Genomic DNA, 12,356 nt, shown 5'->3' with positions numbered 1-12,356 from the left:
CTGCAGCCGCTCCCTCCACTCCTGTCCCTGGGCACCAGAGTGAAGAGGTTCCCTCAGCCCCAGCCAGGGACCCGCTCCCAAGGCTGCTGCCATGGCCACCAGGGCTGGCACCAGCTGGGATGCTCCATTTCCAGGGGCTGGGGTTCAGGAATGGGATTCCCCAATTTCCTACTCCCACTAAAACCCCGCTGGAACTCATTGCCCTCCCACCTTCCATTGAAGGAAAAAAGGGAAAGATCCCTAGCTGGGATAAGCACAATTTACTGGGAACAGCAACAAGATAAGGAACAAACAGAAACAGAAAAAATATTGACAACAGAAGGGATAAGAAAAACTATTTACAGGGAAAACTACATCACCATCAATTGTATCTTCCTGGCCACATGTTTCCTGTTGCATGGAAAGGACACCCGTCTCCTCAGGGAAAGAGAGAGAGAGTCCCTTTCCTGCCCCTGGCAATGACCTGAGGCAGGAGTGAATGTAGTGACAGGGCCATGGCCAGACCCTCATGTCCTTCAATCCAATATCAGGCCATTGGTAGGGGCAGGAAAAGGGACAGGTGTCTTCCCAGCATGGATCACAGGGAACATGGATCACCTAGGCTCTTCCCAACATGGTCTTCCAATGCGGGATGAAGCTGGAGCAGTGCACAAAGCTCTTCCTGCAGCTGGGGAACTTTCAGGATTTCCCTTACTGGTGACTCCGTTGGTGTTTGGTCAAGTCAGAGCTCCAGGTGAAGCTCTTCTCACACTGGGGACACAAGTAGGGCCTCTCCCCAGTGTGGATGCGTTGGTGGCTGACAAGATTGGACTTTTGCTTGAAGCCCTTGCCGCAGTCGGGGCAGAGGAAATGCCTCTCCTCGGAGTGAATCCGCTCATGCCGGAGGAGATCTGAGCTGCTGTTAAACCCCTTCCCACAGGTGGGGCACATGTAGGGCCTCTCCCCGGTGTGGATGCGCTGGTGTGTGACGAGGGTGGAGTTGCGCTTGAAGCCCTTCCTGCAGTCAGGGCAGCGGTAGGGCCTCTCATCCATGTGAATCCGCTGGTGTCTGAGGAGACCAGAGCTGCTGTGAAACCTCTTCTGACACTCAGGACAGTTGTAGGGCCTCTCCCCAGTGTGGATGCGTTGGTGGATGATGAAGTCAGAGCTCCGTCTGAATCCCTTCCCACATTCCCCACACTCGTAGGGCCATTCCCCAGTGTGGATGTGTTGGTGGCTGACAAGGTGAGAGTTGGAGCTGAATCCCTTCCCACACTCCCCACACTTGTAGGGCCTCTCCCCAGTGTGGATGTGTAAGTGGCGGACAAGGTGGGAGTTGCAGCTGAAGCCCTTCCCACACTCCCCACACTTGTAGGGCCATTCCCCTGTGTGGATCATCAGGTGTCGTTTCAGATTGTTGCTCTGCCTGAAGCTCTTCCCACACTCCAAGCACTTGTAGGGCTTCTCCCCATCAGGAAGCTGCTCAGGGACCACCATCTCCAAGCTCTGGCTGAAGCTCTGCCCACCTTCCTGGCCCAGAGTGGGTCTTTCCTCCTCAGAGCATCCTGGGCTGGGCTTGCAGCCCCTCCTCCTGTGAGATCTCCAGGGATTTTCCTCCCTGTTGGATTCCTGTGCTGTGGAGTTGCTCAAAACGGCCTCTTCCATGAGGTTCTGCTGCAGGGATTTGTCCTTCCTGGTCTCCATCCTTAGCTCCTGATCTGGGGGAGGAAGGACAAGGAGAGGATGGGATTTGCCTCCGTGCCACAGGGAAGGGCAAGGAGATCCCCCCAGTGCATCCCCAGCAGGAGGGCACCGGCAGCGGGGCTGTCCTGCAGCTGGTGGCCATGCTGGGCTGGGAGATGGAGCAGGAGAGAGGGGGAAAGGGGCACTGACCTCCTCCTCACCTGCCTCAGTGTCCCAGGGCATCTTCCTCTTCCTCATAGCCTTCTCCATCTGGTGAATGTTTGGGTATGGGAAATCCTGTTTTGGGAGAAAAACAAGGGATGAGCATAGTGAGTTTTGTACTGGCTTCAAAGCAAACCAGGGAGAGAGTCTAAGCCAGAATGACAATTGAATAAGAAAATTAAGATCACGACAATGATACAGAAACACTGGTTTAAACTCACAGAGTCAGGATATAACCTTACACCCCGTTGCTCAGGGTGGTGGTAGCAGTCTGATGAGATGGTGGCTGCAGTCCAGCTGGAGTGATGAACGTGATTCTGTCAAAGCAGTGATCCTGTAGAACAGTATGGTCTTGCTCGGAAGGTCCGGTGGTGGTTATGGAGCTCTTGTCCTCTGGGAATGCAGCAGGCAAGGTGATTGTGGTGTTGCAAGGGTGAGATTATATCCACATAGGAATGCTTGGTTCCTCCCCTAGGCGGAGCATCCCACAATGGGATGATGTAATTTTATCAGTCCTGCAGTGACACTCAATGGCCCATTAACAGAAGATGGCCCCTGGTGGGCGTTATCAGGGCTGAGCCATGGAAGAGATAAAGAACACTGCCCCACCTGTTGATAACAGTTTATGGAGATGGGGACTGAAAACACTTTTGGTTACATCTGACACTGCACCTGAAACAGTGAGGCAATCCCTGCTCAGGGTTGGGGGGTGAACACCACCCCCCTTACCCAAACTGGCTCCGGTGTAAAACCCCCACCCTGGGAAGGCCACGCACACAGGGGACAATGTCACACTTGCCCTTCCCCACGGGAGATCTCTGTCCCTGTCACTCCCTTGCTTTCCCCCCTTTTCTACTTCTTTCCATCTCTCTCTACCTCACATTAACTGGTCAATAAAATCCACTTTGGATTTGGTCTTGTTAGCACCTGAATTGGGGCAGAGGAATCTCTCTAACAATTTTATTAACCAGATTGCAACATTATTTTGGCACAGGGAGTTGAGGGCACTGTTTACTGACCCCAGGTAATTTTGACAACAGTCTGGTTCCCTCCTCTGAGGAGCTTGTGGCTCTTTCTGGAGGAACTCTTAAAAACTTGGATGCAGCTTCCTCTGAGCAACGTTTGGGAGAACTTACAAGGAAAATGGCTGTTGTGGGTGGCCATTGTAAAGAAAATATTTTTTTGTCCTTCCCTGAAAAGTTTGTTGAAATCACTGGAAGAAAGGGAATAAATGATACCAGTGAGACTGACAAGGATCATTCACTCCAAGGTGAGGACCGCAAAGGTATTTAAATCCTACAAAAGCCCAGCTCAAGTAGCTAAATCACCAAATAACTCCTGAATTCACAGGCTTGGGGCTTTGACAAATATGAGAATCACTATATTCTTCGTCCCTGTCACCTTTGTGACAGCTACACAGACCTTTCCCTTCCTTTTAATAATCTGTATTTGGCCAAATTTCCATGTTTCTTTTTTTGGAACCTGCCAGCATCTGACTTGGAACTGTGCTGGAAGTGATGAAATTTGGAATTGCCACAGAATTGCTTCTGTTGTTGGTTTATTAATGTTTGGGATTTGTTTGCATTTCCATCACAAGTGACTTGTGGGAAGAGCAAATCTTCCTCAAGGCATTTTATGGAGGGTTAAATTTGATTTCTGCTGAGTTTGTTTTGTCCAGTTCCCAGGGGTTGCTCAAGGGGTCTCTGGTTTTGGTTTAGCCCTAATTTACTTCTGATTTGTCTTTATCACTTAAAAACACCTGAAAAATGACTAAAAAGAGTATTGACCAGAGATGTCAAAAGTCCCACCATTTAAGAGGTATTTGAGGTGGAATTTACTGTTTGGGAACATATTCTGGAGGATCTGTTGGTTTTGGGGGATATCTGGTAGTATTCTCCATATCTTTATCTTCCAAAATCCAAGGTGTATTGCTCTTTCACCTCAAAATTACTCAATCCCACTCAAAATGGCTGGTTTCCACCTCAGCCCAGTGCCAAAATTACTCAATTCCTCAGCCTCCGGGGTGAGATGGGATTTGAAGGAGATCGGGAGAAGTGAGATCCAAATTTGAGGTTGTGGGATCAGGATTGTGCGGGGCTGGGTGGGTGTGATTTATTTTGATAATAAGTAAAATTATCAGAATTATTGATTTCTGTCCCATTCATTTTCTGTCAGTTCTGGTTTGCTTTTCAGAGTGCTGCCTTCTCAGCTGATTTTGTTTGTGACCTCCTGTCCCAGACTGAAAAGCAAGATGTGTTCTATTTGCCATCTGTATGGCAGTTGTCCTGTGTTAAGTGGGCAGTTTTTCCTTATCTCTTCCACAATCAATCCTCCCTCGGGGGAGACATCTGCTGATAATGGGCTATTGAATGTCACTGCATGACTGATAGGAACTGTAACATCCCATTGTGAGATGTGCTACCCAGGGGGAGGAGCCAAGCATTCCTACCTGCATCTAGTCTTGAGATTCTGGCCCACCAACACAGCTTTTTCTGGGCTGGATTTTCCCAGAGAAACAGCTGCCTCTTCCTCTTCAGAAGATGACTCCCATTCCTACAGGATCACTTCTCCAACAGAACCACACCTGACATTCCAGGAGGACTGCAGCCACAATTCCAATTGGACTGCGGCCAACACCCTGTCCAACAGGGTGTCAGGTTGTATTCTGACTCTGTCAGTGTTGTTTTAGTTTACTGCATTGTTTATTTTATCTTTTAATTTTCTTCCCTAATAAAAAACTGTTATTTCTGCTTCCATAGTTTTGCCTGACAGGCCCCCTTAATTTCAAATTTATAACAATTCTGAAAGAGTCTACATTTTTAAATATCAGGGGAGGCTCCTGCCTTCCTTAGAAAACACCTGTCTTTCCAAACCAAAACATTTCCTTTCTCTCCTGCCTTCCTTTGCCTGCTCTGTTTCTCTTTCAGTGTCTCCCTTGACCCAGGGACCTGCCCTGATTTCATTCCCAATCCATGAGCTATGACAACCATGGGTGAAGTTATGATGGCTGGCAGTGAAATATCACTGTAGGATCCTGCTCCACTTGGCTTTTGGCTCTTTCATAAGAGCTTTTCCTTCAAGGGCAGGCACATATTTTCCTGGCTGGGAACTGGAATTCCAGCCCCTGGCAGTGTGTGCCATGGATCCCAGAGGGGCATGCTCCTGCCATGCCTCCCAAGGAGCTGTGCAGGGCAGGGGACAAGGTGCAGCAGCTGTGTTGGTTCTGCAGAGCCGCAACAGCCCCTGGTTCCATGAGTTTCCACACTGCCAAGAGCGGTTCCTGGGTTCCATGATGCCCTGCTGTGTCCCCATGGATATTTGGTGTCATGAAGTTCTTCAGTGTCACAATGGCCACCTTGCTCCATGAGCTTCCACAGTGTCCAAATGGCCTCCTTGGATGGGCAGTGTCACCATGGACCATTGGCTCCATGCAGCCCTGCTGGGTCACCATGGACTCCTTGGTTCCATGAGGTTCTGGGGGTGTCTCCATGGTCTCCTTGGATCCACAGTGTCACAAGGGACCACTGGATCCACGTGGCCGTGCTGTGCCACCATGGCCCCTTGGTTCCATGGGACCCCAGGGTCACAATTGACTCCTTGCTTCCACGTCACCCCCTCAGTGCCAAAATGTCCCCTTCATTCCATGGGGAACACAAAAGATTTATAGAAACATTGAGCAAATCCAGCTTAACACAGCTGGGAACATCTGTTTGCATTCCAAAGAGAGGTTAAACATGAGGATGGCACCAGCAGCTTCCATCTGCAACAGAGATCCAGGGAAAGGACAGGAACAGAGAGTTCAGCTGGGAGACTCAGAGAATTCTGCTTCCAGAGATCATTTCTGGTCACACTGTCCCTTGTAGAAAGGTGACACCATTCCAGGCAACCTGTACTGAGCAGGTGGCTCCTGAGTGGGGTTTGTTGTTTAGGAAATCTGCTCAGGGTTTTCCAGTCTTTCTTTCCCAGGAAAACTTCTCCTGGGCCTGTGTGCAGGCAGAGCCCTGAGGAGAGCTGGTGAGACACAGTGCAATGGGCTGGGACATGGAGCTGCAGAGCTCAGGGACAAGGTTCTGCTGCAGGGCTCAGGGATGTCAGTGCCAGGTGGGCGATGTCAGACATGGTGAGGCTGGGGGTGAGGAGCAGCTTGTCCAAACAGGGTCTGCTCTCACGGGGCTGATACTTCTACATGCCCAGACCTCCTAAGGAGACACTGAGCATCAAGGTCACCTGGGGAATGCTTGTGTCAGCTCTTCTCTGAACTGGAAACTAAGAATACTCACTTAAAAAAAAAAAAGTCATGAGGTGCACTTTGAAATCCTCCTCCTTCCAAGAACTCCAAACTGACTCCAATCAGCTGCACAAGCCCTGGAGATTTGCAGACCATTGAATGAAGACAAAGCGCCCCTGAGGGCTTTCTGTATTTTGATGTTCCCCACGGTGGATTTGGGGCTGAGTCCAGGACCCTCAGGCACTGACAGAAGGCTGAAGAAGCTGCTCAAGGAGTCAGAAGCAAAACTCCAAGTCCCTTGGAGCATCACTTGGCCCCACTGAGGGCAGGGACTGCCAAAGGCTCCCCAGGGACTGGTGAGAGCAGATCCTTGAGGCCAGGATTGCAGGGAGCCCAAGGCTCAGAGCAGGGAACTGCAATGCTGAGCAAGGCCTGGGCTGGCTGGGGGAAGCAGAAGGGCCAAGCCCTGAGCCCAGCCTGGCACAGCAGGGCCTGTCCCTCATGGGTGGCTCGGGGCTGTTTGTAGGGCAGGGGAATGTGAGGGGCAGCAAGGACAAATGTCACAAACCTGTGTGACCCTGCAGATCTTCATGGAACCAAGTGGCCATTGTGGCACTGTGCTGCCTCATGGAATCAAGGAGACCATTGTGAACTCAGAGACCCCAAGGAACCAAGGGTCCATGGTGACCTTGTGCAGCCGCAGTGTCACAGAGGAGCCGCTGTGACACAGCGAGGGCACACGGAGCTGAGGGGCCATTGTGACACATCAGGGCTCTGTGGAACCACAAAGCCATTGTGACATTGCAAGGCCTCATGGAAGCACGTGGCCATTGTGACACTGCAGAAGCAAGAGGAACATTGTGACACTCCAGGGCCTCATGGAACCAAGGAGACCATTGTGACACTGTGGGGTTCCACAGAACCAAGGGAACATGGAACAGTTCTGGCTGGCTGGGCCTCCTGGGGACCACCTGACAGGTCTGGCTGACCTTGGCATGTCGAAGGCTGCTTCTGATCTGTTCCTGAAGCCCTGGGGCTCTGGGCGTTCCTTCCTATGGGAGAGAACTCTTCTTCTCCTTCAGGGACCCAGGGCCAAAAGTGGGATTTGTTCTCTAAATTTCCTTATATTGCAAGGATTTTTCCCAGATGAAATCAACCTGGAAAGACAGGTCTGGCTGCCTTGGCCACCTGGAGGCCACTTCTCATCTGCCTATGAAACACTGTGACCATGTGCTTTTCTTTCTTATGGGAAAAAAACATCCATTTTGACCAGGCACCCATGGCCAAAACTGGGCATGTGCCTCCAGAATTCCCTATATCCAAGCATAGCTCCCAGACAGAAGCTGCCAGGACTGACAAGTCTGGCTGGCCTTGGCTTCCTGAGGGCTGGCACTTATCTGCCTCAGAAACACTGGGGCTCTGTGCTTTCCTTCCTAATGAAAAGAACTCATCTTCCTGTCCAGGAACCCACAGCCAAAATTGAGATTCCATCTCCAAAATGCCCAGTGTCCAAGGATAGCCTGTAGCCAAAAGGTGCCAGGAGAGACAGGTCTGGCTAGCTTGGCCTAAGGGTGGCCACCTCTCATCTTCTTCCAGAACACTTGGACTTTGCACTTCTCTTTCCTATATGAAAAAATCATTCATCCTGTCATGGCCAAAACTGGGATTCCACCTCCAAAACTCCGTACATCCGAGGATTGCTCTCAAGTGAAATCAGACAGGAGAGACAGGTCTTGGCCCCTTGGGGGCTGCCTCTCGTCTGTATTTGAAACACTGGGGCTCTGGACTTTCCTTCCTATGGAAAAGAGCCCTCCTTCTTATCTACAGGAAATGGCCAAAACTGAGGTTCCACCTCCCAATTTCCCTATATCCAAGGGTTTCTCCCAGCCAAAATCTGCCAGTACTGTCAAGTTTGGCTCCCCTTGGCCTCTGGTGGCTGCCTCTGCCACACTGGGGCTCGGTTATTTCCTTCCCATGGAGATCACTGTGACACTGTGGGCACCTCATGGAACCAAGGGGATCATTGTGGCACCACTGGAGCCCATGGAACCAAGGGGCCATGGTGACACCGCGGGGCTTCATGGGCCCAGAGACCATTATGACTCTGTGGGGCCTGATGGAACCATGGAGACCATTCCGACCCTTCAGGGCCTGGTGTCACCAAGGGGGCATTGTGACACCTCAGGGCCTCCTGGAAGCCAGGGACCATTGGGACACAGTGGGGCCCCATGGAAGTGAGGGAACATGGACCAGGTGTGGCTGGCTTGGCCTGCCAGGGGCCACCTGACAGGTCTGGCTGATCTTGGGATGCCAAAGGCTGCCCCTCATCAGCTCTGGGAGTACTGGGGCTCCATGCTTTCCTTGCTTTGGAAAAGAACTGTCCATCTCTTAACATACCCATTGTCAAAATTGGTACTCCCCATAAAAAATTTCCTATATGCAAGTCTATCTTACAGAAAAAACCTCCCAGTTCTGGCTGGCCATGTCCTCTGGTGATCATCTCTCATCCACCCAGGGAAACACCAGGGCTCTGTTCCTTTATTCCTATGGAAAAGAATGGGTCTTCATCTCCAGGAACCATGGCCAAAATTAGAATTTGCCTCCCAAATTCCGTATATCCAAGGAGTGCTCCCAGACAAAAGTAACCAGGACAGACAGGTCTGGCTGGCTCTGTCCTCTGGTAATTTTCTTAGACCATGAGCTGAATATTTTCATTTGAAAACACCTTGGAGAAGGCCCAGAGATCTCCCAAGGAGGGGTTCTGAGGCTTCGGGCACATGACCACTACATATGGACAAAGGAGCTCTGTGCTCTGTGCTGCTGTGGTGGTTTTGCAACACAGAAGTGATGTCCTGAGAGAAGCTGCTAGCAGTTTCCTGTGTGTCTGACAAAAACCAATCAGTAATTAGCTTTGAGAGCTGACAGTCTGTTAAAGCACTAAGGAAGCTGCAGACGCCTCTGTGCAGATACAAGTTCCAGATGAGAAAGCCTGGCTGGGTCTCTCTCCCTTCTGGCCCCACAGAGGTGCCGAGGCCGGCCCAGCCCCGTCTGGGCCGTGGGGCCGGGCGGCTCCTGCCGTGGGGCCGGGCCCCTTCCCAGGGAGCCGCCAGGCGCCATCGGCTGCCGGGCAGGGCAGGGGAGGCCGCGGGGCCGAGGCCGGGCCGTGGCTGCGGGTGCTGACATCTGGCCCTGCCGAGCCCTGCCCCGCCGCCAGCCCGGGCCCGGCCAGGATCCGCCGGGCCCCAGGAGCAGCCCCGGGCCGGGCCGGCTCGGCCAAGGCTCTGCCGCCCTTGGGCTTCGCCCGCAGCCGGCGGGCAGGGCAGGAGAAGCCATCGGCCCCGGCCGTGCTGCTGCTGGGCTCTGGCCTGGCTGCTGAGATCCTGGCCCTGCCCCAGCGCGGCCCAGCCTGACACAGCCCCAGCGCAGCCGCTGCAGAAACCTCCATGGCAAAACAGCTCCGGCCGCAAGCACCGAGCCCGGCCGGGCTCACGGAACCATCTGCAGCCCCGGGAGATATTGACTCTGCCAGTGCTGCCATACTCCCTCCAGTGAGAGAAAAGGACACAGGGCAGGCACACAGAGGAGCAACATGAACACACCGAGGGCAGGGAAGAGGAAGTTGAGTCCCAGATGGGAGGGATGAGGAGATGCCTTGATCTTGGGGCTGAAATCCCCTGGTAAAGCTGTGGAGAAGGATGTCACTGATGCATCAGACTATCTTTTTCCCTATAATGCATTGAAATTATGGGGAGATGACTTGTTTCAGCAAAGGCCTCCATGCTAAAGTGAGCAAATGTTGAAGTAGCTGTGATCTAATGAGAGGTTTGAACAGAGAAAGGGAGAACAGTGATGAGACCCTGTGCGCTCACGGAGAGAAGAAGACCTCTGTTCCCAGAGATGAAGATGATTTCAGAAACATATGAAGAGAACCTTTGCTCTTAAACAGCTCATCTTGAAACTAATACCCCATAACTTGGCCTGGCCCTTAAACACAGCTGTGGGAAAAAGTGGGAAAAGATGGAAGGGAGTTCACGATTGAAGATTTCTCCAGGCCACTGCTATTTGTGAAAATGAAAACTCATGAGATAACTGTTTTCTTGTGGATAAGTCTCCATAACATTAACAAGAGGAACTTCTCTCCCTAAGTGAAGTGAAAAAAGACTATTTTAGAGGTGGTAAACTGACTGAAAATTTTAGGTTTTTTCTCTTTACATTGTCAGGTTTTATGGAGAGAGGAAGTGTTCTGAAAGTTTTGTTCTGATTCTTATTACTATTTCTTTAGTTATTGTTAATACAATTTTATTTATACCCTTTTAAAATTTTGAAACCACTTTCCCTTTCTTCTAATCCTATCTCACAGCTGGAAATGAGTAAATATATTCTAGTGAGTGCACTGGTAATTAGCCAACACTGAATACAACACACTCATTGAAGCATTGGCTGAGAAATCTCAAAATGGTGAACCAAAACCACTACAGAAACTTCCTGACAAACTGCACGAGAGCAGAGAGAAATTGAGGCAGAGCCATGGTTTGTCAGGACTTGCTTGATCCTAATGAGCCCCGTGGTGCATTTGGAGCTGAGCCCTGGAACCTCAGAGCCTGAGAGGAGATTGCACAAACCTTTCCAGGAGTCAGAGTCAGAGGAAAACCCCAAAGTGGTTGGAGTCTAAAGCATTAATGGGAACCACAAAGGTCCATCTATAACACAGGCTCTTCATGGAGTCCTTGGAGGAGAGAACTGGAGGCCAGGATGGCACAAAAACTTCTCAGAGACTGAAAATGGCACAAATAACTCTCAATGTGGAAAGGAAAATCCAAAGAACCTTACAAAAGTTAAGAATCTCAAAGTATTCACGAGCCCAACTGAGTGCCTGTACAAAGCTCTCAAGGGACTCATTAAAGAAAATAATTGGGGCCATGATTGCACAAACCTCTCACAGAGTCTGTAGCAAAAGGGAAACACCAAGTACCTTAAAACAACTGAAGTACCTTGAAGCATTAATGAGCCCCTATGAGTGTTGCTCCTGACAAAGCCTCTCCAGGGACTAATTACAGCAGATAATTGGAGGCCAGGATTGCAGAAAGCTCTCAGAGACTGCAAGGCAAAAGCAAAACCCAAAGTCCTTTGAAAAACCTGCAGTCCCTGGGAGCATGAAGGAGCCCCCAGGGCCATTCCTGACCAAGGCTCCACAGGGACTCCTTCCAGCAGATCCTTGACCCCACTGGGATGTGGGCCAGGGGGGATGCTGAGGGCAGGACCAGGGGCTGACAGTGCCCAGCCTGGCTGGGGCTGTGCCAGGAGGCCCCAGGGCCTCAGGACAAGGTGTCTCCTCACAGCCCTTGGTGGCACAGACCCTGCTGTGCCCCAGGGCACCAAGACTTGGCTTCTCTTTGTCCCCACCTGGCATCAGTGCCTCCAGTTCTCTGCTCTGCCTGGGGCCTGGGGACACTTTCTCAGTCGTGTCCCTCAGTGGGACCCATTAAAAGTCCAAGAAACTTTGGAGTTGGATTCTGACTTGGAGTTCTGAAGAGGTTTCTGCACCTCCTTCTCAGGGCCTGATGTTCAGGGCCTGAGCACAAAGCCCCAGAGGGTCATTAAAGTCCTTGTGCTGTGTCTGTGCTGCTGAGCTGGGCCACGCTCCTGGCACAGAGGGAGATCCTGGTAACCAAGCAGAGCTTCAAAAGCACATTTCTCTTGCTGAGCAGCTCTTCTGCCAGCCCAGCAGGGCTGGGGCACTGCCTGCAGCCAGCCCGGGCACAGCACAGAGGCACAGAGAGCTTCAATCAGTCAGGGCTGGGAAGGGGCTGAGAAGTGCCTGGGGCAGAATCACTGCCAGCCCTTGGCACAGGAACCTCTGGCTGCAGGACAAGGCAGCTGCAGCTCCTGCAGTGATCTCCTAAAGCTGGAACATCCCAATGCCCACAGCCCCTGTGAGTGCATTCTCTGCTCATCTCCTGTGCAGAGCAGCCAGGGGTGCCCAGGGCTGTCCTGCAGAGCAGGGTCCTGCAGCCCAGGGCGCTGTGCTGGGCCAGGGACTCTGCTGCCTGCCAGGGACAGCTCTCAGCCGGCCCTGGAGCTGCTCCCAGCGCTGGCCAGGAGCTGTGGGGGGAAGGAGCCACCCTGAGCAGGGCAGGTGCTGCTGCTGAGAGGGGCTGGCTGGGGCAGGGCTGCTCCCAGCTCCAGACGAGCCTGGGCACAGCTCCGGAGGACACTTCCCAAAGAAGGTAAGCCTGGGATTGCT

The 12,356-nt window shown here is 51.9% G+C and overlaps 1 protein-coding gene across 1 annotated transcript in view; it reads right to left on the bottom strand.

Moving 5' to 3' along the window:
- Positions 1-690: 690 nt before the first annotated feature.
- LOC144248810 (uncharacterized) overlaps positions 691-12,356 on the bottom strand; it is a 288,957-nt gene continuing 277,291 nt past the window's right edge. The window contains exon 7 of the mRNA XM_085565014.1: positions 691-1,273. Coding sequence (XP_085421140.1) covers positions 691-1,273 — 583 coding nt within the window. The remainder of the gene's footprint in view (positions 1,274-12,356) is intronic.

Source organism: Lonchura striata, chromosome 35, assembly GCF_050655825.1.
Source record: "Lonchura striata isolate lonStrDom1 chromosome 35, ASM5065582v1, whole genome shotgun sequence".
Taxonomy (NCBI): domain Eukaryota; kingdom Metazoa; phylum Chordata; class Aves; order Passeriformes; family Estrildidae; genus Lonchura; species Lonchura striata.
Note: the sequence above shows the minus strand (reverse complement) of the source record. Positions and strands in the feature narration are given on the sequence as shown.